This window comes from Lepisosteus platostomus, chromosome 9 (genome assembly GCF_059453375.1).
Source record: "Lepisosteus platostomus isolate fLepPlt1 chromosome 9, fLepPlt1.hap1, whole genome shotgun sequence".
NCBI classification, from domain to species: Eukaryota; Metazoa; Chordata; class Actinopteri; order Semionotiformes; family Lepisosteidae; genus Lepisosteus; species Lepisosteus platostomus.
In genome coordinates, this window is record NC_142619.1 from 57312697 (window position 1) to 57339548 (window position 26852).

At 39.7% G+C, this 26852-nt stretch overlaps 1 protein-coding gene across 8 annotated transcripts in view; it reads left to right on the forward strand.

Annotated features, from left to right (window-relative positions):
* The window catches only part of irag2 (inositol 1,4,5-triphosphate receptor associated 2), a 37087-nt gene that overhangs the window by 6758 nt on the left and 3477 nt on the right, over positions 1-26852 (forward strand). For 2 of the 8 annotated variants that reach the window (XM_088645786.1, XM_088645781.1), the window contains exons 5-35: positions 1091-1152; positions 1452-1527; positions 1917-2075; positions 3061-3178; positions 4638-4688; positions 5028-5105; positions 5458-5514; positions 5750-5809; positions 6250-6314; positions 6419-6527; positions 6950-7075; positions 8088-8189; positions 8992-9155; positions 10144-10255; positions 10652-10814; positions 12658-12713; positions 14621-14729; positions 15108-15249; positions 15854-15920; positions 18477-18526; positions 18619-18686; positions 18782-18925; positions 20541-20638; positions 21096-21171; positions 21381-21435; positions 23647-23674; positions 24002-24142; positions 25089-25223; positions 25444-25591; positions 26199-26242; positions 26364-26432. In XM_088645786.1, coding sequence (XP_088501912.1) covers positions 1091-1152; positions 1452-1527; positions 1917-2075; positions 3061-3178; positions 4638-4688; positions 5028-5105; positions 5458-5514; positions 5750-5809; positions 6250-6314; positions 6419-6527; positions 6950-7075; positions 8088-8189; positions 8992-9155; positions 10144-10255; positions 10652-10814; positions 12658-12713; positions 14621-14729; positions 15108-15249; positions 15854-15920; positions 18477-18526; positions 18619-18686; positions 18782-18925; positions 20541-20638; positions 21096-21171; positions 21381-21435; positions 23647-23674; positions 24002-24142; positions 25089-25223; positions 25444-25591; positions 26199-26242; positions 26364-26432 — 2932 coding nt within the window. The remainder of the gene's footprint in view (positions 1-1090; positions 1153-1451; positions 1528-1916; positions 2076-3060; positions 3179-4637; positions 4689-5027; positions 5106-5457; positions 5515-5749; positions 5810-6249; positions 6315-6418; positions 6528-6949; positions 7076-8087; positions 8190-8991; positions 9156-10143; positions 10256-10651; positions 10815-12657; positions 12714-14620; positions 14730-15107; positions 15250-15853; positions 15921-18476; positions 18527-18618; positions 18687-18781; positions 18926-20540; positions 20639-21095; positions 21172-21380; positions 21436-23646; positions 23675-24001; positions 24143-25088; positions 25224-25443; positions 25592-26198; positions 26243-26363; positions 26433-26852) is intronic. The other 6 variants (XM_088645782.1, XM_088645783.1, XM_088645784.1 and 3 more) reach the window with 6 other exon arrangements.

The window sequence follows — 26852 nt, forward strand, 5'->3', positions numbered from 1 at the left end:
GGATAAAGCAGTCAGAAAACGGATGGATCAGGACCTGAAGAGGACATTTAACCTTTTCAGAAAAGGACCTTTTCTCCATTGCATCTTGTCTCCTCCTTCCTGTCTTCTTAAAAGAAGTATGCTTTATATGATCATGGCAGTGCATACTGTATGTATCAAGCTTACACTTTGCGAGAAGCTCTTGAGGAATGTGTAGATCAGTTGAATTACATAAGGAAACTGTTACTAAAACCCATTACAGAATACCCTGGACAGAATGGCATTGATGTTGAACTGATGGCCTTGAATATGTTAATGCCCTATGAAATTGCAGAATCACTTAGCCATTAGTGCATTCCCCTTTTCACTAGTGCAAAGTATGCTTTCTAAATCTGAAGTTTTAAGACAAGAAATATAAGAAAGTGCCTTGGCGAGAGCTTTAATATGAATTCTTTGCCGTCACTATGGGAAGTAATATGCATGCAGGTTGAAGGAATGAAATCTCTTTAGTACTGAATATAGACCTTAAGGCATTTAATTGAAGTGTTGGAGCTCTGAAGTCACAAATATCCTGGGATCAAATGTCGTTCAGATTTGTAATTCTGAGATGTTAATAAACCTTAAAAACCTTTAGAACTGATACTTACTGAAGACTTACTGTTCATTACTATGGCTTCAAAAGATCTGAATATTTCATAAGATAAATGCTGAATTTAAGTCTAAATATCATCCATGTGCACAGTACATGAAAACTGAGAACGGGAGTCATGTCTTTACCCAAAAGGGTTGTGGGAGTTTGAAATAAGCAACCCAGCCATTTTGTTGAAGTCAGTACCCTGGTTTCTTTCAAGAAATGGCTCCATGAAATCCTTGGGCCCGTTAATTTCTAAATACCAAATGGGCTGACTATTCTTATGACTTATAGTGTTATGTTATCCATTAAAAATAGTGCAGCTGATAAGACATTTTGTAACTGCTATGTTTGTGTTTTACTGTATTCAAAATCAGCCCAAGGATCCTCTAAATACTCAGTGAAAAAGTAGTGTTTCAATAAGGGGCTGGTGGAATAAAGGATTAAAAGTTTAATTTCAAACACTGTTTTCTTCTGCAGGGATGAGACTACAGCTGAAGGTGAAACAGAAGACTCACAGAAGTTGTCAGACAGTCTTTCAGGTGAAAGCCTTGCAGGAATGTCCTAGCTCTGTAGCAGTGAACACCTGACACAAATGTTTGGGAATAAGTATTACCTGTTAATACTAAGGTGTCATCTATGGGGTTAAAATATTCTCCTGTGCTCCTGAGCTTAATGGCTTTCTTTTGCATTGCGTCCAGCATCTTTATTCGTTTTTGACATTGGAGGGTCTCTTTGGAGATGGAATATATACAGAAAGCATCCATTGCCAAGTTAGAAAGATGTGCATGTCTGACTGGCAAGTATTTGGATTCAGAGCTTTATCTTTTGTGTTTTATAGCCAGAAAATCTTTTGCAATGAACATGACGGTGGGCAGTTTAGAGGCATTTGGGGGAGAAGTGTCAAGAGGTGATCTGTAAGTGGAACAGTTGTGTTTTCTTCACTTATTAATCTGAGATATCTCTTTATAATATTATAAAGTTGATTAGGATAGTTTATGCTGTTGTAATGTTCTAAAAAATGTGTATTCCTTGTATAGGTATCTAAGCATTATTTACTGTACCTAAAGACCAAAAATGGAACATCTGCACAATTCCCAAATAAAAGCATAGGATTAACTGTGAAGAGCAAGAAGTTTCACAGACATCCATTTTGTTAGCTTTCCATGTATCCCCAATTCCTAACGGCATTAGATCTCACTTGCTTTAATGTTGGAGTTAAAGGAAATTGTGAAGCCATCCAGCATGACTTCTGAATGTTGACGAGCGATGGAGGGAAATGATCCTTTTATATTCCATTTCATAGAGAGACATCAGATCTCGTCTACTGCGTGGCAGACCTCCAGTTCAACAACCAAAAACTGCAGGATGAGGTGCGTAAGCTGAAACTGGCTGTGGACACCATGGAGGAAACAAACAACAAATTAATGGAAGAAAATGAGGAACTCAAGACACAGGCTAAAAGGTGATGGGTGACTGCAGGTCTTGTCTTATGTGCTGGTAGTTCCCTTGCATTGTCCTAGTGGATTGCTGCCCCTGTTGGTCTTGGTTCCTGATATGTTGTGAATCACAGTCTGATTGGTTTGCTTTTTCTGTCTTGTTTTGAAATTTGTATTCACTCTTACAAAGCTGAATGTTATCTGTCCTGTTTTTGAGCTGAGTTTGAGAAGAACCCTTAATTGGGTGTACTGCTTGAAATGTATCTAATGTGACCACTGCAGAAGGGAAAATAAAACTTGCATTAGGAGTGCTTGTTATAGCGTCACATTTGCCTGACAAATACATGACAAATGAATGCATAAGATGTATAAGAACATACAGAGCTACAAACAAGCAGAGGCCATTCAGGAAATCTAGCTTGTTTGCTAGTTAGTGGCTAATTGATCATCCAGTTGACTATAACTGAGCCGTGTTATTGAAGTTGACACGTTAGCTGCTTTCAAGAATGATTGGATGAGATCAGGGATCTCATGATCTCGATGATCTTGACAGAAGCTAGGGTGTTAACCTCAATAGCATGCCTTGATAGTTTCATACTCCCACAATCATTTGCACAAAGAGGTGCCACCTGTTCTTGGTTTTAAATGCACAAGTGGAAACTATGTGAAAGTGCTCTCTGCATTGCATTTTAATTAATTTTGATTGCAAATCTCTTAATGTTCTGAAAGGAGGTAATTGAAATGTATTATTGCATATTGCAAGAGGACATGACTTTGATCATATTGAGTGTGAAAGATTGGGGTTATGATGTCCATTTGGGAGGTGCTGAGTTTAATAAATGGGTAAACTTTATAGTAACTTCATAAACTGATGAAGTTGAATTATATGTAAAAAAAAAAAGCTTGACGCTCAATAGTTGTATCCAATTGTCAAATCTCAATACACAGCACCAGCCTGTGATTCCTTCGGCTGTGGCTGGGTCAGTTACTTTGAGGTTTCCTTTGTTTCAGTGGCCAGCAGTCTGCCATGAAGGAGAAGCTGCTGAAGGGGGAACTGGAGGAAATGAAAGTAACTCTAAATAACATGGAGGAGAACAGAGCCAGGTCTGTGGCTCAGAACAAACAGATGGTGAGAGTCAGGCGGTCAGATATGTTAAAACGTGTACAAACCGAAAATTTTAGAAATTTAGAGACTCAGTAGCTTTATAAGTTACCTGCCTTCTTAATATGCAATGAAACCCCCCAAAAATGCAAGTTTTGAAAGGTGCTTAGCGTTGCAATTGCTTATGCAATACCTTGGGCTTAAATATTTCATTAATCCTAAATCCATCCATCCATCCATCCATCCATCCCTTATAAGAAAAATACCCTTCCATCCCAGAACCAGAAAACTCATGCAACTTTAAATCCATCAGTAGCCGTTCCTTCTAGAAAAAGTAGTTGCTCTTAACATTTAAACAGCAAGTATCATAGGATTCAGACATATAGGGGGATTATATAGTACATCATGTGTTGCTTAATCTTTTGAATCTCCAGTATTAAACCTTTAAATCTGTAGTATAAAACAAGTAGGTTCATCAGATTCTCTTTCAAGCCATCGGTTTGACCTTTTACAGGGATACAGCCTCAAGGCTGCTGTCTTTTTGCAGTCTCTCACGGGCTCAGAAACATGACACTTATCAGTGTCGCCTCAACTAGGATTCGAAAATCTAGTTTTATCCTTCTGTGTGTCTGGATTACATTTATTTTAAGCAGACAAAGCCAATTAGTATGGAAAAACCTTTTACATTCCTTTTGCAATGCCGGTCTGTAGAGTACGCATTTATACAATAGGCACCTTACTGGAACGGTTTGAATGAAGCACCTGGATCAAGGGTATAACAGTTCTTTTGTGGGGATACTGGTGCGTTCTAAATTTTTTCTCAACCTCATTAATATACGCAGATTACATTTCTGAGATAGGGACTACTCTACTTCAAGTTATCCCAGCAAGGCCAGTACCACCTGTGTGACTAAAACGCCTCTCAGCTGGAGTCAATCTTTCCAATATTCTCCAGAGCTCTCCAAATAGTCTCCTAACTTTCATGCAACAGGTGTAAATAGCAGCATTTCTGGTGTATCTGAGAGTGATGGAGAATGTACAGCGGGCTGGATGGTCTCTCATGCATGAGTAGAAGTAGTGAACTTCGATTTGTGAAAGTGGATGCAGCGAACATTTTTCTGGGCTCAAGAACTCATTGGAATGTGCCAGAAAAAAAGAATCTCTGATATGTTACTTGTCTGTAGTGATGTAATACTTTATAAAAATATCAGAATTTGCAAACTAGGCTGTTTGGTTGCTATTAAGATTGATCTGAGGATCTAGCCCAGTTTCTTGAAGGAAGTCGGTTTCATCAATGTAGCCAACAACAACAACTTGTGATGCTTTTATTTTAAAAGCCTGCTTTTTAAAAAAATTGGAAATTCATGTTTGCCTTCAAATGCACAATGCAGTTTACGTTTTTTTCCATATTTGGAATGAGCCGCTCTTCCTGATTTTATTTCTTTTTGAGGCATTACTGACCATATTCAAACATTTCAATTTGCAGGAAAGAGAGAATCAATCTCTTATTTCAAAGATCGCTTCACTGCAGGAGGAGGTATGTTTTCCATTTAAAAAGGCAACACAGGACTGTTTGAGGTCCTGTTAGAGTAAGTCATTTCTGTTTTTGTCTCCTTTTCATCATTTTTTTTCAAATTGGGAATTAATATTTATCAATTTGAAAAACTGAAGTGTCTAGCTTTTGGAAAAAACTACATGAGCATATTGGGATTGCCACCTGCCAACACTTGAGCAGTTGCCTGTACGTAAATATGTTCTTGTCCATATTTACCTTTAATGAAGTGTGTGATTTGAAAATAAGGGGATCAATACATCTTCTGCTTTATATTTTGACATTTGCTCTTTAGAACAGATTCCCCGTTTTGTCTTTTGTTAGAACATTAAGAATATGGTGGACATTGACCACCTTCAGAAGAAGATGGCTGAGCTGTGCGCTGTTAATGCTGATCTCCAGGTAATTCAAACTCCTTGTCATTTGTCTTAGCATTGTCAGAAATCTTTTCAGGAGCATTCATATTTGCTACTGACTAATCTCTTGATTTTAAATTATATTAGGATTTTTCCTAAAGTAGTTTTTACAGAATAACAAGGAAATCCTTTAAACAAAAAAGCAACAAATATTAAACTTAATAAAAACTGTTTATTTGTGTAAAAATCTAAGCAATATATTAAGTTTGCTTTAGATACCTTTGCCAGGATCTTCAATCACTAATGTTTTTACGATTTTTGGGCCTTTTTTGGAAAGTTTTATTGTAAGTATATTTATTCCATTCTCACAGAATATTTTTCCCTTCCGTCTTCTTTAGATGCAGGTGCATTCTCTCGATAACATTGTTGGTGAAAAGGAAGCTCTCCTTTGTGAGGTGAATTGTCCTTTGTGATCTGTGCAGTACGATTATTGTTCAAACCCTGTATGGCCACCATCTGCCTTGATGAAAACTAATAAGTTTAAATTTCAACTTAAATACTGTTCAATGAAAAAGTAGATGAACCTCATCACCTGTTTTAGTTTTGCTATATCTCTGGTGTGTCCAGCCTTGGAACTGGTATCACTTGAATTGATAATTCCATTATAAACATTGTTTTTAATCTCCACAGAAAAATGCCCAGATTCAGGAGTTGAAGTCTACCATAGAGGAATATTCTTCAGTAACTGACGTGAGCCTTTTAAAACCTCACATAATTTAGAACTTTAAGCAATGAGTTTGATTTCTATCACTTTTATTGTGAGTTATTTTCTAAAAATTTAGAAATTGGGGGGGGAGGCTTTAGACGTAATGTTACATTACATAGTAGCTACGTAACTACATATACACACCATATACTATAGATCAGTAGAAGTGATTATTTTTTAAAAGGCTTCCCCAGCTTGCTTACCATTTTAAAAGCTTACAGGTTACTTGTAACTGTAATACATTTGAAAGTTACCCATCTTTATTAGCTTATTGTCTTTTCTGGCTGTCATTCATGGCTGTTTAGATGGTTAAACAACCGGTGCAAGCCTCTAGAATAGGGTGATGATCATCCATGAAAGAACAGGAGGAATTTAATTTGTGAAGGATTTTTGGCCTACATGAGCTGGTGTTTCCTTGCAACAGCTGCTGAGGGCTGAAAAGAATAAGCTGGAAAGCCACGTGGAGATGCTGCAGCCTGCCCTGGGTTTGTGAGTATCTGAGTGGGGGGGGGGGGAGAGAAAGGAGAGACGCTTCAACAGCTCGGAGAGACTGTGGCGCTGTTCCTTGACCGTCTTCTCGTTGGCCGCCACAGGGACGGCATGAGTCTCTCGGGAGCCTACCGACTGAACCAGAGCACCACGGGCTCGCTGCAGACGGAGCTGGCCCTGGCTCAGCAGGCACCAGAGGTTGGCCATCTTCATGTGCGGTACATCCATCCGTAGCGCGGGCATGAAAGACGGAGGTGGCATCCGTTAGCTTTATCAGTAACCGATAATTCCTCCTGCTGTTTAAAAGATATGGCTAGAAAGTAAGGAAGCAAAGATAGCAGGAGGATGTGGGCAGACCTAACTCGAGAGTGAGGGGGTAGCAGCAAGTCTGCCTGGAAATAAGTGGGCAGTGTGGCGCAGTCGTTTGATTTGGCCCGTGTCATCATTTCTCTTTGGCTTTCAGTCAGACTGTTCAAGCTCTGAGTGATATGCTTTAAGATGACAGCACTGTTAGCTATTGCTGATTTATTGCGAATAGCTGAATAAGAGAGTGAGGTACAGTACAGTGAATAGATGTACCGTCCTGGGGTCAACGTGGCAGGAGGGAACCTTTCTCCTCCGTTTTGTGTCCCCAGACTCCTGCGGCCGCGCCGTACCACGCTCCCCTGGACGAAACCCTGGACAGGGACGTGTTCCTGCTGCTGCAGGGCCCCGCGTCCGAGCAGAACTCTGCCGAGTTCAAGGCCGTTGTCCGGAAACTGGTACGAGCAGGGAAGCCAGCAGTGCGACGCACTTCCAGAACTCTATGCTTAGTAATACGAGAGAGGTGTCCTGTGTGTTTTAGTTTTAGCGGTGTACTGTTCTTCTTACTCTGGCTCATGCTGGTGATGAAGCCGAGTCCATTGACAATGAAAATAGCCAACGCATATTGATACACATATGTATTGATAAAATATCTGATGCATGTCGATGAAATTACATGGCTTACATTGTGAAACTACATGTATATTAGGGTTTCAATCTATTAAGCTAAGTTGCTAAAGGATGTTTCAGTATTTGGATGTTAAAATGCAGGTGTCTCAGTGTGTTCCCCTAATTAACTATTTCATTGTCAGGCCTCAACAAAAAAACCCAAATGAGAACATATAGTACCGTATTTCCTATTTTAGTATATAGGATTGTCTAAACAGAATTGAGATGTATTAATTTTCCAATAAACAAGGGATAAATCATGACTTGCAAAAGCCATAAAGCCTCACACTGACTATAAAACACTTGTGCATGATCCTAATACTAAAGGAAAAAATGTTGACGATATAACTTATTTGAGCCTTTTTGGTAATATGCTCTGCTGTGCATCAAGTGAATACATTTCCTCTGGAAAAGTCCTCGGATCTAAATTCCACTGCAGAGTTTATAGCTGTCCATTTTGTGACTCACTGTACTGTTTATACTTGTTTGTTTTTTTACTTTTTTTTGAGAGACTCTGGAGAGAAATGCAAAACTGGTTCTCCAAGCTGTTGGTAGTTGGCCAACAGTACGTTTTCTGAAAGGGAGAGAATGCTTTTATTATAGAGAGAGTAATAGCGATAGTCTGCGGTCTGCTCTGAAATCAGGATGCTTCTGTGCTGGATTTCAGTTCCAAATTTCATTGGTTGGAATAAACTGTGTGCACCTTTATAGTTTAAGAATAGTTCTCACTGAAACAATTGCATGTAACAGGTTTTCTTCAATATATTTCCTCACTTATGAATCCCTTTATATGTATTTTAGCATCAAGACTTTAGAGAGGATATTTGTGCAGTTATGTGTACACTAAAGAGATTCACAGAAAACCATATAGAAAGTGAAGATCTACGTGAAATCTGGCTTAAGGTAAGTTTGAGCAAGATTATCTTTCTAGAATTTCACATTTCGAGAGAGAGAACACAAACTGTTTTGAAGTGGCTTTTAGTTGCATTGTAGCATACCCCTGTGGTTCACCAGAAGAGGTATTATGGGGTTTTCAGTTATTCAATCTGCTGGATTTAAAACAAGTGGCCTGCTTTGTGTTTTGTCATACAGTTTCTTATTGTTTTTTAACCTGAAGAATATATGCATTTAGTCCTTTAAGAAGGCCTTAACTATCAATCAATACTACACAAGTGTTTGCTTGCTGATAGGTAAACTCAGTTCTGTTTATAACCCTTGCTATTAATAAGTGTGTAACTATAAAAGAAAGTTGAATATTATGTGAACTTTGCAGTTTTAAAATAATTCAGAATTGCACAGTGTGATTTTGACATACGTAACCCTTTTTTAATCTGCTCAAGTAAAAAACATTTTCATAGCCCCCTTGATAGCATCTCAAAGTGATTTATAGTGCATGGCATGAAATGAAAATGACACAAAATAAAATCAAAGAATTAAAAAACCACAAACAAGAAATGCAGAAAATAAGTGCTAAAAAAGCCGTTGTGTAAAAGTGATGTTTTGAAACGGGCATTACATAAATCAAAATGGTTATTCTTAAAATAGATCTGTCCATCCACTTCCTTTCTGAATTATTGAGGTCACTCCACCTCCTTTTCCTTAAATTTATTGTCCCTCTTTTTAAGCCTTCCTGTTCACACTGTACAGCAGTTGAGATCTTTTTTTTTTTTAATTGAGAGGATGAGCTTTTTTTTTTCCTGAGCAGACTATGAACAGCGAGCTGGAAGAAAAAAGGAATGTTTGGCTTCAGAGGGTCCAGCTGCTCGATCAGTATAAGTGCTCCCTGGAAGAGGAGTTAATTAAAGTGGCAAGCAGGCTGCGGAGGTGTAGGACTGAGGTTGCTCATCTGAAGAAAGAGCTGTCTGCCAGGTGAGAGGGGGGCTTGGTCACAGGCAAATGTGCATAGGGAGAGCCCAGGTTCACAAGCCCAAACTCCCCATATTTCTCTCGCATAGTCAGAACAGTTATGCTCTAATTTGACTAGAGATCCCTTTTTAAGCCCCAGAATATTTTCACAGTTTTATTGCTCTTCTGGCCTACGATTTGCAGCGCAGATTACCAAGCGTCCAGCTGTTAAAGTGTGTGACTTTCAACTCTCGGCTGCCTTTCATGAACTGGGAGTTATTAAATGCAAAAACGAAGTGACCTACAGCTGATGTGATACCCATCCTTACATTGTTCTCTGTGTAGCCGGATCTGGTGCTTTGCATATGTTGGCCAAGTTCAGTGCTGTGGTCAGCAGTCGGCTACCGGAGATGGTCCGATTCAGTCATAAACAGTGTTCCAGACTTACAGTTCAAGCAAGAGAAGTTCTTATCGATTCAAATATTGTCATTGATCTCTATTTAGAAATGTATGTCTTGCTAAGGGAACAGCTGGCCACTGAAGAACCAGGGGAATTTGACATTTTCACCAACTGATGGGGCTGTGTAACTGTGCAATGTTTAAGTTTGTACAATTCCATTTTTAGTTCTCGATGAGATAGACATTCCCGCCTGGACGTTTCAAAACAGCTGGTAGCAGTTAAAGAAGTTTTGTACAACTTGGTATTTTTGACTAACGCCAAATAGTAAAATCCTTTAATGCACTGCGCAACCATAAGGAAAAGACAATTGCAATACAAACGTGCTTAAGGTTTCAAGGAAGGGGTTTTTAAGGAAAGACGTCGGTTCACGAGGCAAGTAAAGTTTTAGTTTTTTAGAAGAAACGCGTGCATGAAAAATAAACTTGCTTGTGCTGAGAAGTGATGTGGTGTTTGTGGAACTGCGGTGACTGCGCTGGGGGGGATATGTCCAGGTGTCAGCCGGGCCTTGCTGTCGGTGTCACTCGGGCTTGTGGTTTGCGTCTCACTTCACAGACTCCCGGAGCTGGAGGCCCAGAGGCAGATGCAAGGGGATGACAAACTGCGTGCGCGGCCCGAGCGTGGCCTCGCTGAGGCTGCCTCCCAGACCGAGAGCTCAGCGCCCCAGGTACGGCCACAGTGTGCGCGCCGAGGTGTCCCTGTGCTCACGCTGGGAGGCTCAAGTACAGTGTCTCAGACGCAGAGAAGAACTCGGCAGGCAGAGTGATTTCAGAGGATGTGGAGAGCTTTTTGAGTAGGTGGCTAATGTGGGCGGTTCTGTCGCTGAATTTGGCAGCTTGTTTTTTTGAAAAAAAAACCCACTTCTAACCACAAATTTAACAAGATATTCTTCTATCATGCATGTAGTTAGACCAGTATGAGAGCAGCTGTTAAAGCACAGTTTTAAAAATAGCTTCGACGGCCTTTTCCTTTTCCAGGGAGGTTCAGTTTGGTCCATACATCACAACAGCCGATGTCTATTCTGATGTGGTTTGTGTTGAGGAATAATTAAGATCACTTTTAGGTTGCAGACAAGTCAACAGCAGCTTCTTTGCTCTGGGAAGATGAGTCCCTGCTGAGAAACGATCTGCAGGACACATTACGTGAGAGAGTGAGCCTGCAGGACAACAGCCAAGCTCTGGCTTTGAGCTGTGGACAGTTTGAGCAGAGACTAGAAGAGAAACAAGGTAAGTACCTCAGCATAGCTAAGTGGCAAATATCTACTGTGGAAGGATGTCATTTCAGTTAACATGGCCTGATTGTGATGACATTTAGGCATTACAATTAAGCAAAAATACAAGTAGTTTTGAACTATGATTGTATTCAGAAACATTTTCATAAACAGGCTTTTTTCAAATCCTTTAGTTTTCTTAATTTTAAAAAGTGAGTTCTTCCATTAACTTCTAAAATTTCCTGTTTTTTCTAACATTTTTTGTGTTCAAAAATAATTTAAAAAGATTAGCTACGGTATATCTTTCGGCTGAATCTGTAATTTCTTGAGCACTAGGCCTCGGACACATGCAACTATGGGGGGAAAATAGTCTGAAATTTTCTTCAATCCTTATTCTTTGCTTAGGAATATTTAGAAATATATGAATAGGCCAAAGCAGGCATTCAGTGCAGAAATCTTCCACCTTCCATTTTAAATGGTGGAATTACTTAAATCTTATAGCATAAGATTTGGTTTGTAGTGGGCTGGTATTTCATCTTGCATTCAGTGGCAGGGAGTTTGAGTCAGTCTCTTGTGATCAGTTTTGTCCAAGATGAATTGGCTTTAAACTAAAACTCCACCGTTTACTGGACAAATGTAAAAGCTTTAATTAATAAACCAAACTTTACATGACGGATGTGCAATGTCTTGTAATTGCTCATGCAAAAGCAGAAGAAAGTTATAGCTGAATGAATCCGAGTACTTGGAGTTTGATAGAATTTGGTTTTAATAAGGTTGAAATGGCAAGTTCAGAATTTTCTATTGGCTTTTTAAATTCTATCTTGTATTTTTGCCTGATTTTCATCTTTAGTGTGGTTAAAGCATGAAAATCTAAATTTGCACTGCTGTAAAAAGCAAAGCAATCTATTTAAAAATGAAGTGTATTAATGAACTATTCCAATAAAAATGGCGTAGGATAAGTTTCTCTTCATTGTGTTAATATAAAAGATGTGTGCACACAGCTTATGGACCTGTACAGCAGTGCCTTATATTCTACACAGAAATAAGTAATTTTGTAAAGAAAATCAATAAAAAAACATTTATGCATGCTCTTATATTTGTCCTGGTTAAAGTTGTCTGAGGTTTGTCCTGTAGGTGAACAAGTGTTACAAGTGTAACTCTATAGACTGTCTGGTTAATATTTTCATTTTTTCTCTCTTGTAGTTAAATTAATTGTAGGGATTCTCTGATTTGAAGATTTGTAACAAACGTGAGCTGAAATGTGAATTTTACCCTTTTACCTTTCAGGCTGAAATAAGTCTCAGCTTGTTCCTTCCTAGATTCAAAGTGTAACAAGACATTAAATGAACTATGGAATTAAAACTGAAAACCACTTCTGAGAATATTTATTTAGGTATTTTCTTTTTATGCCCTTTGATATTTGTACTTGTTTGGGCTAGTAACTTTGGCAACTGAGTGCATTTGCCCCTTTTCCACAAGTTTGGAAATACAGGGAGGTAGTGGAAATACATGACCCTTGAAACTTAATGATGTGACCAGACAAAAGCAGAGGTAAAATCTCCTCTGGCATATAGTTATTACCTTCTATGGTAAAGTGTTAAACTCAGCAAAGCACAAAAGTATGAGTGAAAAGCTCACTGCACTAAGGTATTAACCTCAAGAAGACTTTCCATTCTGGACTGAACGCGAGTGTGTGGTTATTACAGCTAAGGAAAGGGGAAGTTTAAGAATTCTTTACCAGTTTTCCATTTTAAAAGAAAAGGTTCATTAGACTAATTTTCAAAATTGTGTTCAGTTAAAGGTGTTTTTTCTTGCATTGATTTTGCCCTTTTTTTATGAGAAAATACTTTTTCTTCCAGTTAATGAGCACATGGCAGTGGAACCGGTTCCAGATCTCTGGGAGTTGTCCTGCAAGGTAAGTCCTGGGTTCTCAGGAATAAAACTTGTGTAAGTGGAAGGTCTAAGCAGATTGGATACGTAAACATGTATCAGGTATTGATCTGAAGACGATTTGATTTTTATTCTTTTAAATTTGTCATTGCCTGGTTGAACTTTTTTGCTGTTGAGTTTTAGACTCTGAAGTTATACCAAAATGGAGTTTAATTTCCTTTAAGCATTGCCCTGGTGCTGACAGATTTAATGAGGGCTTCTCTTTCCTGAACAGTGGCAGCCTGAAATGGCAGTCAGCAGGAAAAAAAAGCTTTTTTTCTTCCTAAAAAATGGAGAATAACATCCCCACCCATGTGTGTCTAGGAGATAATAACTGAAGTGATTGAGCCACACGTTACAGCTGCCAAAATCGGAACTTGTTTTTCTTTTTTGTTCTGGAGTTTCTCCAAGAGTTTTCCCACATGAGCTTCGTCAAGTGTTAGAAACGTTCTGCAATTACAGAGATCTGGATAATTGTCCTGCAATGCTTTTTTTATACATTTCTCTGCACGGTTAACATTTTTAGTTTTTTGCGATTAATCAATGGGTTCCTGTGTCAGACACTTAAGTTATTTATTAGGCATAATACATGCTATTAAATAAATAATTAATTTGTCTTTGAACAGGTTTATTAAACTCATTTATCCTGGCAAGTAGAATTGGAGATATTCTACTGTATTCATATAAGCTACAGGATTTCAGTGTTTGACACTGATTCTCTGTAGAACTGTATTGCACTATGATATGCTTCACAAATTGGGGAATAATCGGGTTCTCTCTCAGCAGAGAAAGGGAGCATATTAATACAATCCTTCAAATGTCATCGGAGCTGAAATTGCATCAGCAGATGAATTTACTTACCAAATTTAGTAAAATGCATGCACCTTATTCTCATCTTTTGTGTAGGATTTGCTGTATACTTCATATAAATATCCTTTTTCCATTAACCATCTGCTGGTGTCTTATTATCCCTCTTTCAGCCACTTTCTTGGCCTGCAGTGGCTCCTTGGCTCATCCATTGTAAAAAAAAAAATAGGGGATTCGATAGCCTTGTCCATATAGTCAGGTTATTGTTCTCTCTGCCAGGCGGACTAAGCCAATATATTAATTTAAGTCAAATTACATCTTTACTATGTCTTAATTGGGGTTAAGCTAACCTTACAATAAGGACAAGTTTGTGAGCCTTCAAATCCTTACAAGTGACTCGGATGTGTCATTCCAGGCCAGAAAAATCCAGTGATGAACCGTGACCTATTCAAATACGTTCTCTAAAACATACTGTACTAATAAACATCCATTTCTCCATCCATCTTCTTTTTTTCTCAATCTTGTAGGAACATGGCATTTTGCATTTTTGAGAGCATAACAATGAAATTGAGAGGGAAAAAATGAAAATTGAAGAAAAAAGTTACAGCTATATTAGAGTTTACCATAAAATTCATGGTCGCTTCTTCGCTTGTTCCCAGAACAATTCCCAGAGCGCTAGAGAGGGAGGCTCAACACCCACCTAATCATGATTGCCTTTCTCTCCAGTATCAGAGCAGGCTGGACTGCCTCTCTCCGATTCTGTAACCGAGAGGATAATCCTTCCATTTACTGACGCTTTATCCAGTACAGGGTGATGGGGGGGACCGGAGCCTATCCTGGCAAGCAAAGGGTGCAGGGCAGGGGTACACCCTGAACGTGCGCCAGTCCATCACGAGGTGCCAGTGATGCATTTGTGCACTGGCATAAAAAAATGATTAGCATTATTCAAGATAATGCAACCAAGCCTGAATTGTTGTACTATTTTGACTGATGAACATCCTATCTATCAATGAAGCTTCCAGTTTGCATATTGTGGTTTTTGCCTGAAGCATGCAACAATAATAGTGTTCTCTGGTTGGACAACAGAAAGACGAAAGCTGCAGACTTTCAGGGCCCGGAGAAGCAGTCCATGATGTCAGCCAAGCTCCGGAATGCATGTCTGAGGTCCTCTATCACTCATACACACCGCTGTTTGGTAAGTGCCTTAAAACATCGCTTTTGTTTAAGATCCTTTCCATATACCATTTACTGAATCTTCTTCCCTGAAAAGTATGCAAATCTGGATGATTTTCCTATCGTTACACTGTCCTCACACTCTGTAGTCTTCTATCAACTTCAGCTTTAACCAAAAGGTTCATCTACACCTTATACTATCAGCAGTATTAGTTTGATTAGTTTAATTTTTGCTCAATTGTATTCACATTTTTCTGTTACATTTCCCTTGATATTGATTCTACCACTGCCTAAATCTTCTCATTCTGCTTAAGTAAATATATTAGGGGTCAGAATGTAAACTTCCTGAGTTCAAACTGTGAACTCAACTGTGTGATTTTCTTTTATGATTTTCCTCCAGATGCACTGACCTTGGACCTCTTGTACCTTTATCCAAGAATCCACAACAAGAGTTCTAGGATCCCAAGATCTGCACCACAGTACATTGAGTCATTACCTGGACAGCATCCATCTGGAAAGCTGGCAGTGTCGGATACCGGAAGGTTAGAAAATGCTGTCAATACCTAACTGTGAATTCCCTCCAGGACCAAAAGAGAGGATCAATTGGTCCAGCATCTGTCATTTATAATTGCCCTCAGATTTATCATTTAGCACTGGATATGTAAAACCTCTTTTTAGTTTTGTTTTAGTTTCAGAGGGTCTGATTAGGGTAAAATAAGCTAGAACATCCTTCTGCTTATAGTGTTGAATGTTTTTTTATTTTGATATTTATCTAAAAATTATTTTTTAAACTCGCATTCTATCTTGTTTCATGACTCACTCGTCCTACTAAGTTTTCCCTTGCAGCAGGAGAATCTTTGCCTTTGCAATGCAAAACAGTGTTTTCACTCCCAGGACAGGCTTGTGAAAGCTCTTTGTGAGGGGATTGCTGTGTGGTTTTTCCATTTCAGCCGAAGTAACTTTGCATAAGCTCGTCCACGTGTTTGAACTGCGGTGTTGTCCACAGGGCACCTGAAGCCAGCAAACTTGCAGAGTTTACAAGTTTGTCAATTCACTCTGAGGAATGTTTTCAGGAAGTGTGGGTGCTTAAGAAAGAAACGAAACAATCTGCTTCATTTTCAACGTGACCCTTCTCTTTTACTGCAGGTACAAGTTGTCTGTAGGTGTACAAGTGGAAGACGGACTAACTGTGTCCATCATGACTGATGCCAAGGTTAGTTTTCAGGAAGTTCCATCATAGGGAAAACTTCCTTTATTTCATTCGTCAATGAGCTGCTGTGATGTGCGTTTCTTTACTTCCTCTATCTTTTTTTCTTCTTTTAACTTCTGTTTCATAAACATGTCCCCTGCACAGCTCAGTCAGGAACTCAAAAAAAGTTAGTTTTTTCCCCCCTCATTTTGGAGGTTTTCTCACACCAACGCGGAGAAGGGCTGAGTGAAAGGATTTGTGAGGTAGGGCAGCCGTCGAAACATTTTCCGCTTGCAGTGTCATCGCAGATTGTACTGACCGTCAGTGTAATGGGGGATGGTACAGGGCTTGAGCCTGCTTTCACTGCGGACTGGAATTATGTTGCTACTGTCCTGCACCCACCTACATTAAGGTGCAGATATTGTACTTTTGGTTAGTTTTAGTAAGGATGTTTCAGTGCTTAAATTTTAAATTTAATTAGTGGGGAATTGGCATTTATGCATCAGTTTGCCCTGGACTGTTCAGTATCCATTCTTCGGTGGTCGGTGTGTTTTGTGGTGAATGCAAGAACAGCAAGCAGTGAAAATGAAAGATGCTTGTATCTCACTTCCAGGGTCGCTGAAGAGCATGAACAGCCCTGCACCTTGGACATTTAGTACAAAATCAAAATTGAATAGTTAATGGAAAGTAAATGTTACTCATTTTCATATATCATTTTCAGATGTGTTTCAGATATGTGAATTTTTTACTGTTCTGTATAGAAGAATAAGAAACTTTATTGTAGATCTAATTTTAAAATGGATCTAAAATGCCAGTATTTTCTCAACAAATGAACAAGCTTGACTTTTTTGGAAGCTGAAGATGAGAGGCTGTGATTAAAAAAAATAAATAAACTGAAGACATTTCACTTTGCAATTTGCAGTTAGTTAAATCCAGAGGAATACTGTATACAAATTAAACCATAACCCTTTTCTTCTGCTAGGCATCATTAATAAAGAACACTTGGACATTTTCATTTTCCGAAGGATTTTATGAAGTGTTAATGTTGTGATGTGATGGTTTCAATTTACTTTAACAGTTAGAAATTGGAACAGAAAATTGCAAGACTGCTTTTATGGCTACTAGGAATACCTACGAAAGAATAAAATGCAGTATCGGGATTCTTAGTGTACTACATATACTTTTATCAATTCAACATTGTGCAGAAACAACAGAAGAGTAAAAATACATTTGAAACAATCTGCTTCATACCTCATAAGATAAGTCAGTCTCATCTGATTAATCACATTCATACTATTTGCACACATTCGAGAATTACTGTCATGCAAACCTATTGTGCTTTTGCCTAATCTATATTAATACAGTTGGACTATTGTCAAGACATCTAACAATAATAGATCATGAACTAAACTTTCTTTCAAATAGTTTAATAATCGAGATGCCCGATATGAACGTGAATCAATACTCCTCCAACAATATTTTCAATGAACACTTGGAAAGTACTGCTGGGAGAAGGACTTGAACCTGGATTCATGTTGGTGTCCAGTCTTCTGCTGGCTTGGTGGCGAAGGCTGTACTCCATTTTGGGAAAGAAAGGGAGGAGGGGAGTTCACTCAGAGTGTTTTGAGTATCCCTTTTAAACAGTCTATGACAAGGCCTGTCTCGATTCTGGACAAGCGTGAGACAAAAGTGGAGACAAACTGAGTGAGGACAGGTGTTGTTGCTACCACTGGTGATACAACAATATTCAGATTTCTCTTATTGCAAAGGAGGTTTGGGGCAGAATTCCATTTGATGTACAGACTCTCTCTCCCTGCCTGGTTCATGGGGTCCCGGCTGTGGTTCGTTAGTTTGTCAAGTTGCCAGGTCTCCGTGAGGTTTCATAGTCACACAATGCCATTTAAGTGCAGTAATCTTGGCTGTGGGTTGGTTGAGATGTCACCAGGGGGCCTGTCCTTCCACACTCTGCAGGTTCCTAATTGGTTGGTCATCATTGGGTGATTGTCAGGTGACCTCCAAATGAGTCCTCACCTTGGAGATGCAGACAAAATTGCTGGAGCGCCCAACACTCACATCACCAGAGGAGTCAAGATGGACCCATTTTGCCATATACTGTTATGTTGTTACGTGTCAGGGCATGCTTCTAATTAGAGGACTTTATCCAAGGTGTGCCTAAAGACCTGAACCACTGGAGCTAGCCTGTGCCTGAGTTAGTCTCTTCTGGGCAACAGAAAGATTATTTAAAATCTTTATCAGTTAATTCTTAGTGTAATTATTAGTTGGGTTGCTATAATAGCCACGTAAAACATAGTTTTCAAGGCCCCAATGCTACGCTTCCTTTAAAACCCAAATTACAGTATGATATCCAGAATATAAGTAATAGGTGAAGTTTTTTTAGTTAGTGCTGTAAGGATTAAAATGGGATTGTATGTTCCTCATTCAAACTATTTGTAACGTGGCTGGCTGGACCAGAACGACTATTGCTCATGGAATTTGAATTCTGACAGTATGAATACTTACTTAAAAATGTAGTTTACAAATAACAGAAAAGGCTCTCTTTGTTTCTCTAATATATCTCAGGAAATCTCCACAGACCAGTTGCCTGTCGCCGCCACAGAAGCCGCAGACAGGTTGGCATATTTAATTTCAGACTGGATAACCGTGGAACAATCTTATTTTCCTTTGTCTTTCTGCTAAATGACCTCATGCCGTTCACTTTCAGTGCCAGTCATGCCAGCCTGCCTTTAGAGAAGACGGCTCAGGTTTCTCCATCGCAGGCCGGTATGTCAGGTGAGGGGGAAGACTTTGAAAATTCATTGACTGTGACGACTGGCTCCCTGCCCAGGGAAAGACCCTTATAAAAGGAATTTCGCTTTTGGCTTAAGCAGACGGTGTGTCACGGGGAGAGGATGCTAAGCTCGCTGGCGGGATCCCTCCACAGATTCAGGACTGCGAAACGAGCTCCCCAGCAAAAAGTGAGAAACCTGAGGATGGAAATGGGAAAGCTGCCCTGAACACAGGACTCCCAGGTTGTTCACTTCATTTTGTTGTAATACTGTCACACCTTTCCTGGCAGCTTGTGTTCACACCGACTTTAATTATATAGAGCTGGGGAAGGCAAACCAGGCTGTGACAAGCTTCAATCCAGGCGGTCTTCTCACTCTTGTATCAGTTCGTCAAGTCCTGGAATAATTGTGTTTTTGGTCTTTATTTAGCATATTGGGAATCATTTTGAATGGGAATGCCGACACCCTGCATCTCTCAAAGACCATGGGTGGCCATTGCTGACTTCATTGAATCAGTTACCTTACTGAATTTATCGAAGCTTACCTGTTTTAAGACTTTACAAATGAATTAATCAGTGATTTGAGGGGGACCTGTAAGGCCGGGATTTTGGTTCTCCAGGATCATAGTTGTCCACCAAAGACAGTAGAATGATTCAGTGCAATAGAAATAGTTATCTAGTCTCTGTGTAGCCCAGTTTTGATCTCCATGCAATATTGATGACTATTTCTGTGATTTAATGATTTTTCAGCTTCTAAAAGATGCAGGTGAAGTTATAATTGGGTCTTGCTTGACTACAATGTCTTTATACTGCAAAATTACACAAATGCCAATGTTAATAACTCATCTTAGCTGCTATTAGAAGACATTCCCTTGATGCAAAGATAATCAGGTTGTGAATATGATCACATTCTTATTTGTAGTCTAGATCTTAAGTGTCAGAGTTTGATCTCCCAAAGATGCTCTATGGCCTAGATAAGTAGTGGGTATCTGTAATAGTAACATGAGTTGTTTTGACCCAGTTAGCTATCCCGTGCCTATAGAAAATGTATAATAGTATTTCTGCCGTAACTGTGCACCCAGTAGGTCCAATTTACTACAATTTCAGAAGCAAATGCCGAGATTCTGCAAGATCAAAATGAGATGTTACAGAGAATGAGAATGACGGATATCTCATAAGAAATATTTGGGTGTTAAGGAGCCCATATATTTAGATTTTTTCAAAGTTGCTGTGAGTTTTGAACAGAGGTAGGGAGTTATCAGCCTTTGCATCCTTTTTTTTTAATTTCAAACTCACCGTGATGTAAAAATGGAAAGGACTTGGTAAATGCTGGACGACCTCAATCTGTCAAATCTGACCGCAAGGTAATCCACAGGCCATGTGCTGTACGTTTCTGAACATCTGACCTTTAATCAAACTGTGCATGATAATCATGCCTTGAATAAATTGACCAAGAATTCTAATCCGTAAATTCCAACTTGAGACTTGTAGCATCGGAATTGTTTGAAATACAGTGATCTGCATAATTATTTTATTTACAGGTGTTTGCTTGTTCTTGTTACCATGGGGAACTATTGGAAATATCTAGTCAGTCTTTATCAAATACAATGGTGAAGTGCTGTCCAAGGCCTCCTTTTCCTCCTTGCGTGTAGCACCTCGGCTTCCTTCACATTGTTGCCTAATATGCATTTTCTCTTAAAGGTCACTTTAACAATTAGAAAGCAGTTAGTTCCTTGTAAGCGGGTTGTTGTTCAGTGAGGCATTTTCATCTCGACGTTTGAATTGCTGGCATTGTTAAAAGTACCCGGACCTGTATTGTTCAGTGTGGAATTGCTCGCGGTTTTGTTTTGATGTTGCAGATGGAAGTCCGTCTACAGTGACTGAGAGCCGGGGCCCTTGTGGAATTGTGCCAAAAAAAGACACGGCGATGCAAAGAAGTAAATTTAGAAAGAACCTGGTAGGAACATTACACATTTTGTTTACTTGCTTCTTCTCAAGGGGCATTTGCATGTTGTCAACAGGCATTGATATCGTGAACGTCTAGAGACCGGTGCACAGGAGCTGTTCTCCAATCTGCCTGCTTTACTGGCTTGTATATTTTTTTCTAAATGCTGCATACTGAGTAAATATTGAGTATTAAGAGAGCTGAGAAACATTTGGATCTGCAAGACTCAGGTGTGCCAGTTTTCTATGTGTGAGGTATATCCTTCAGTCTGATTTCTCTTTTTCCTTCACACTTCGTTGTGAGCTGGGATTTCCGTATCTTTTTAGTTGTACTTGAGCATTCCTTGTAATGGGCTTTAGATGTTTGTGTTGAGGAGCATTCAGCACTGATAATAAAAATCACTTTGTTTTGTGTTCCGGTTGGTGGCTGTGGTCTTTTTCTTTGCATGAGCTCATTCATTTTCTTTTAGGAGCATACTCAAAGTATGGAAGCTATAGAGGAGCACACACCCCAAGAAGAGCAAAGTGACTCGACTCAAAACGAAGGTACTGTACCAGCACTTCCGACGTCTCACATCTGGCCTGAAAAGCACTTACAGTACCAGTTCTGTAATCCATTTAAGTGATCATAAGAGTGCAGCATGACCTGTTGGTTCCCACTAAATATCCAAATTGCCAAAAAACATAAGTGATTGTAGCTTTGCTTTGGAAAGGAAAGGGACTGTTTTTAAAACTCTTTCCTTTTCTTGCTGCAGTTCCCACGGAGAGTGCTGCAAACAGAAATAAGTCTCCAAATCAGGATAAAAACATGTAAGTTAATCCAAAATTCTAATAAAAACTAAGGTCTAGATCTCTTCGCAATAAAAATGATATACTGTTTTTGTTTGGTAGTAATGTCTAGCCCTTGTTTGGAACATCAAGAGTAGAAAGTCTTCTTTTTCTCGGAAATAGATAGTAAAACACCCTGAATGTAACCGCCTCCGTGCAAGAACAGCTTTAACTTGATATATATTCGATATCAGTTTTGCACTGTACTGTATAGTTGTATTAGCTTTGAATTGGCCTGATTTTTAGTTTTAATTTGTCCTGTTTCTACACCATTATACTCCTTTTACTCCTTTTGTGACCCTGTTCTGTGATTAGGGTTATAAGGAAGTCTCAATTCCCCATGAGCAAATCGAAGCTATGTAAAATTCAAAGTCCTTTCCCACATTATCCCACACTTGTGACTACTGGATGAGTCTCGCGGTTTTTACACCAGCTCCCCTGGTTATTGAAGGCTCGGGTTCCTCAAGTCCGTACGTAATCTGAATTTTTACGTCACTCGGAAGTGACGCTTCCGCCGCCACTGCGTGAATACTTATAGAGAACTCCCGTCCGCGACGTTGCATTGTTCCTCCCTGATTCGCCCCCAGCTGCAGGTGAGAAAGGAGGGACAGGAGGGCGGAATTCCAGCCTCACCAGAGTTTGTCGTGCTCTAGTGGTGAACAGGCGTGTGCGCTAGGTACGGGGAAGCAGTTCCTCATGGACTTTTACCGTGGCACCATAGAAAGTGTCCTCACTAGTGGCATCACTGTGTGGTACAGCGATACTGCCAAGCATGACAGAGATGCACTACAAAGATTTGTGGCAACGGCACAGAGGAACATAGGAGGAGATTTACTGTACCATCAATCGGTGAGATCCACTCCATCTGCTGTCGCAATAAAGCCCAGTCCATTAGTCAGGATCCCAACCATCCAGCCACAAACTCCCCCCTACCCTCTGGCAAGCAGTACCACACTGTTAAAGCACAGACCACCAGACTCAAGAACAGCTTCTATCCCATTGCAGTGCACATCCTCAACAGCTAACTGCAGCGCCTAAATACACATCTGCATCTGCCTGGTCTACCATGTTTTGTTTTTTTTTGTCTCACTGCGACATATTTATTTTTCCACAACATATTTATTGTTCAGGTGTTGTCTGTTGTATTGTGTATGTCCCGAGATCAGCGTGATTAAGAATTCCAGCATACGCGCACGTATGGCAATAAACTACTCTACTCTACTAATGACAGGAAAGTAGAACGCAAAAGAGAAGCAGCAACTAGCGGTCCTTGAGGCAGAGAGGAACGGTCCTCACATAACCCCCTCTTTATAAAGGATGAAGGAAAAAAGTTTGAAAACCATTTTTCAACTTTGGTATGCACCAAATAGAGCATACACTTAAATATACAGTAAATTAGCGAATTACCTTCAACAAATCTATAAATACTGTACATTTCCATACCCTATCCTGGACTGTTTGGTAATTAAACACAAAGCACACAGTAAATCACTCGGGTGCTTCTCTGACCCGATTGTAATATGGATTACTCTCAATTTCCGCTGGATATGCAGGAGACGATACGCCTCATGCGTGAAAGTGTCAAACAGAGCCCCGGTGGTCATGACATTCCGTTTCCTCTGTGCTTTTTACCCACGAGGGAAGGTAGCCGCCCTCCTTGCTCCCTGCACATGTAGCATAAACTCTCCTCACCTCGACAACATTATTAAGGGACCTATGGCAGGTCTTTGTATGAGATTGAAACTTGGGGAGAGGGTGTAATGTGTTTTTTTTTTTAATGTACTGATCCTGGTCCAGTTTTGTACTTTATACTGAGCCTGGGCTTGCTTTTCCAATTGGAAAATTAACCTCGTGTTTAAGACTAATTTATTGCTTAATGACTCTCTGCATACAACAGCACAATGTAAAGTCAGAGATGTGTATACCACTTTTAAAAACATACTGGCTCAGGGATGAATTGAACGTCATGATTGACCTTGATACATTCAGTGAGTTGCATTAAATCGCCTTGTTAGTGAGAGCTGATGGGATGAAAAGGTTTAGATTTTTCCATACAGTTAAGATAAGGGGCTGTTCGGGGGTGTACCATCAGATCTTGTGGTCCAGAGTATGAACGCACCGGTAACTGAGCAGTGCTGAAATACAGTTTGCTTTAACATCAAGATAAATGCATCTATTCTTTTTCCCGTCTAGCTTCTCCCCTAGTGAAAAAGAGGTGGAGGTAAGTGCTTTTAATATATTTAATATCTTTGTAAGCACAACTATTCAGCAAGTCTAGAAATAGGAGTAAACTATCCCAAGTTCAAATGAACATTGATGCATCATGTTTTAGTTCTGTTTTAAAGCACATAATTTTGGCTTCTTTTAAGTTTTGTGGATTGTCTAATTAAACCTAATTTTAATCCTCTTGGTAATCCCCACACTCCATATCAGGGGTTCTAAGGAAGCAGCTCGTTTCAGCTCTTCCTGAAATCAAGAGCGTGCTGTGTAGATGTCATGGGTCTCTGCTTTCCAATGCGTTTCTTTAGTTCAGTTTCTCTCTTGGCAGACTGAATTTCACCGTTTGTCTCTGGGCTTCAAGTGCGACGTGTTTACTCTGGAGAAGCGTCTGAGGCTGGAAGAGCGCTCCAGGGATCTGGCGGAAGAAAACTTGAAAAAGGAAGTCAAGAACTGTAAAGGCCTGTTAGAGGTGACGCGCTTCATTAGAGCACTTTAAGTGTCTTTGAATAGGAAAGTGTAAAAAAAAAAAGGCAGAAGTCTTTATCTGCAAGCTGATTTCACTAAACAGATCATACTGCCAAAAACTGTTATCTCTACTCATCATGAGGAGCAGAGGTTGAGATTAATACCCTCTTTCAATGACAGCACACAGTCCTTTTTTACAGCAAATAATCCCGATCAGCAATGTCTTAGTAGGATGCTAGTTTCTTTGTACTGTGATTCCACTGTCAAATCTTTCATCAGTAACATTGAGCTTTTAGAATGACTTTTTCTCAATGCAAGGCTGTAGTGAAACTCCACTGAAGTCATGTTTTAACACCACACAGAAGCCTGGACAGGGGAAACTGTTCTTTATACACTGTTTTCCCTTCTGGGGTGGCATGCTGCTTCATTAGTGGCACTCGAGAACAGTGGGGATCCCCCTCGTGTCTGTCTCACTCTTCGAGGAGGGGACATCTAGCTCTGTTTCCAGGGAGGGGTTTAGAGGAACAGTGCTTAACCACTGTTAAAACTCCCTCTGATTTCAAGCGGGGGGCTGAACACTGGAAACTAGCTTTCAAACAGGTCTTTTAAATGCATAGTAATATGGGCTTTTTTAATGGTTACCAAGTTTACTTTACGAGCACGTCGGATTTTTAAAAATAATCGTATCGCTACCTCCTTTACAATACCGTCTTGTTTGTCCACTGCCCACCATATTGCATTGCTTTTCAAGTCTTTTCTTGCTTGAATACCAAGTGCGCCGAATAGCTAAATGTTTCCGGTCTTCATTAACCAGTTGTTTTATCTGAATTAAGAAATGTGTTTTTTTTTCTTTTATAAAAATAAAGATAAATTTTTGCTAGAATAACCACAAGAAATGTCCGATTTGCTTGCTGTAGTGACACAAGTGATGCCTCTGCTTCTTTCTCCAGAAACTCGCTCCCTTGTGTGAGGATGATAATCAGTCCCTAGAAATTATCCAGAGACTACAGAAGAACTTTGACGTTCTCGTCCAGTCCATGTCCAGAGTGTCGAACAGATCTGAAATGCTTGGTGCAATTCATCAGGTGGATTGTTAAACACTGCTCTTTCTGTTTTAGGACGCATTTATAAGTCTTAAAAAGAGATCTAGTTTAATTTTCATAGAATGTATTAATTTTAATGATCAGTTTTATTATTATTTATATATCATTATGAGTTCGTCCCATTTAACTTGTTTGTTTGTTTGTTTTTTAATCTGGCTGACACTTTGGGGAGAGTATGTAATGGTGTTGACGCTGTTCCTAGGAGAGCCGAGTCAGTAAGGCTGTCGAAGTGATGATTCAGCATGTGGAGAATCTAAAGCGCATGTACACAAAGGAGCACGCTGAGCTGCTGGAGCTGAAAGAGACGCTCGTGCAGAGCGAGAGATCTTTTGGGTCCTACTCGGAGAGAGGTACAAACTGGGATTGAGATGATTGTCGTACCTGCAGGATCGGATTCAGAATTGAGCAAACCGCAGCATTACCACCTTGATACCTAATCCTAGTGGCTAAGCAGGGCTGGACCTGGCTGTGAATGACATGCGAGACCTCCAAGCTGACTGCGTCACTCTGGCTATGTGGTGTTGGTGGACCAGTAGGTGGTGCTCATACCTCTAGTCCAGAATCTTCAAACTAATGCCCCAGTACTGTGAATGGGGAACACTGCACTGCAGTTGCCATGCTTTGGAGATGCTTGACTACTTGACCTTTAAAGATCCTATTACACTATTTGGAGGAGCTTAACCGTTAGCCCTGAAGTCGTGGCTCTTTCCACACTGTGCTTTGAACGGTCTAGCCTACCTAAATATCGCCTTAATTCAGCTGAAATGATTTCTCTGCCTGATCTGCTGTGTAAGTGTGGCTGCTGGTGCAGAATGGCTGTGGCGAACTACAGTAACTGTGGGTTTCTGTGGAGTAAATCTGTATATTTTAAGTCAAAGAAGACCAGATTTTATATGGTTCAAAATTAAAAAAAAGTATTTTCTTCTCCTTTCTTCTGTCCCAAAATGGTTTTCTCAGATGATCTCCGGAACAAAAAGACTTCAGGATCTCAGTACAGCAAGGTCAGATTCATTTCACGTACAGTATAGTGCTTGACAGTTTTGTAGCAAAACTCTTGCAAAAACTGTTAATGTGTTCAAGCATTTAAATCTGCTTTTTCTGTTTCATGTTGCTTTTACTTAGCCTTCCTCAAGACGAGTGAGCGTTCCTGCCATATCCAGAAATATTGGAAATGCTTCCCATTTTGAAATGGTAAGATATGTTTCTGAAATGAGAGAATCAGCATAATTTGTGAAACGGTAAGGTAGAGAATGGAGTTTGTCGATACTCATCCAACAGTCGCTTGAGATACTTGTTGGTTTTGCTCTGTAAATTTGTAAGTTTAATTATGTTAATAATAATAATAAACTTTATTTTATATAGCGCCTTTAAAGGTGGCTTCTCAAAGCCCTTTACAGGATGACAACAACAATAAATAAGAAGAATACACAAGATAAGACACAATTACAATATACAGAGGAGACCATGGATGGTGGTACTAAGAAAAGCAGAGAGGTGAAGAATGGAACCAGTTCATATGTTCATATACACAAATTATTATTGCCAAGCTATACTGATGAAGCGCAGCAGTTTATTGACATCAGTAGCTCACTGGACACGGTTATTTATGTT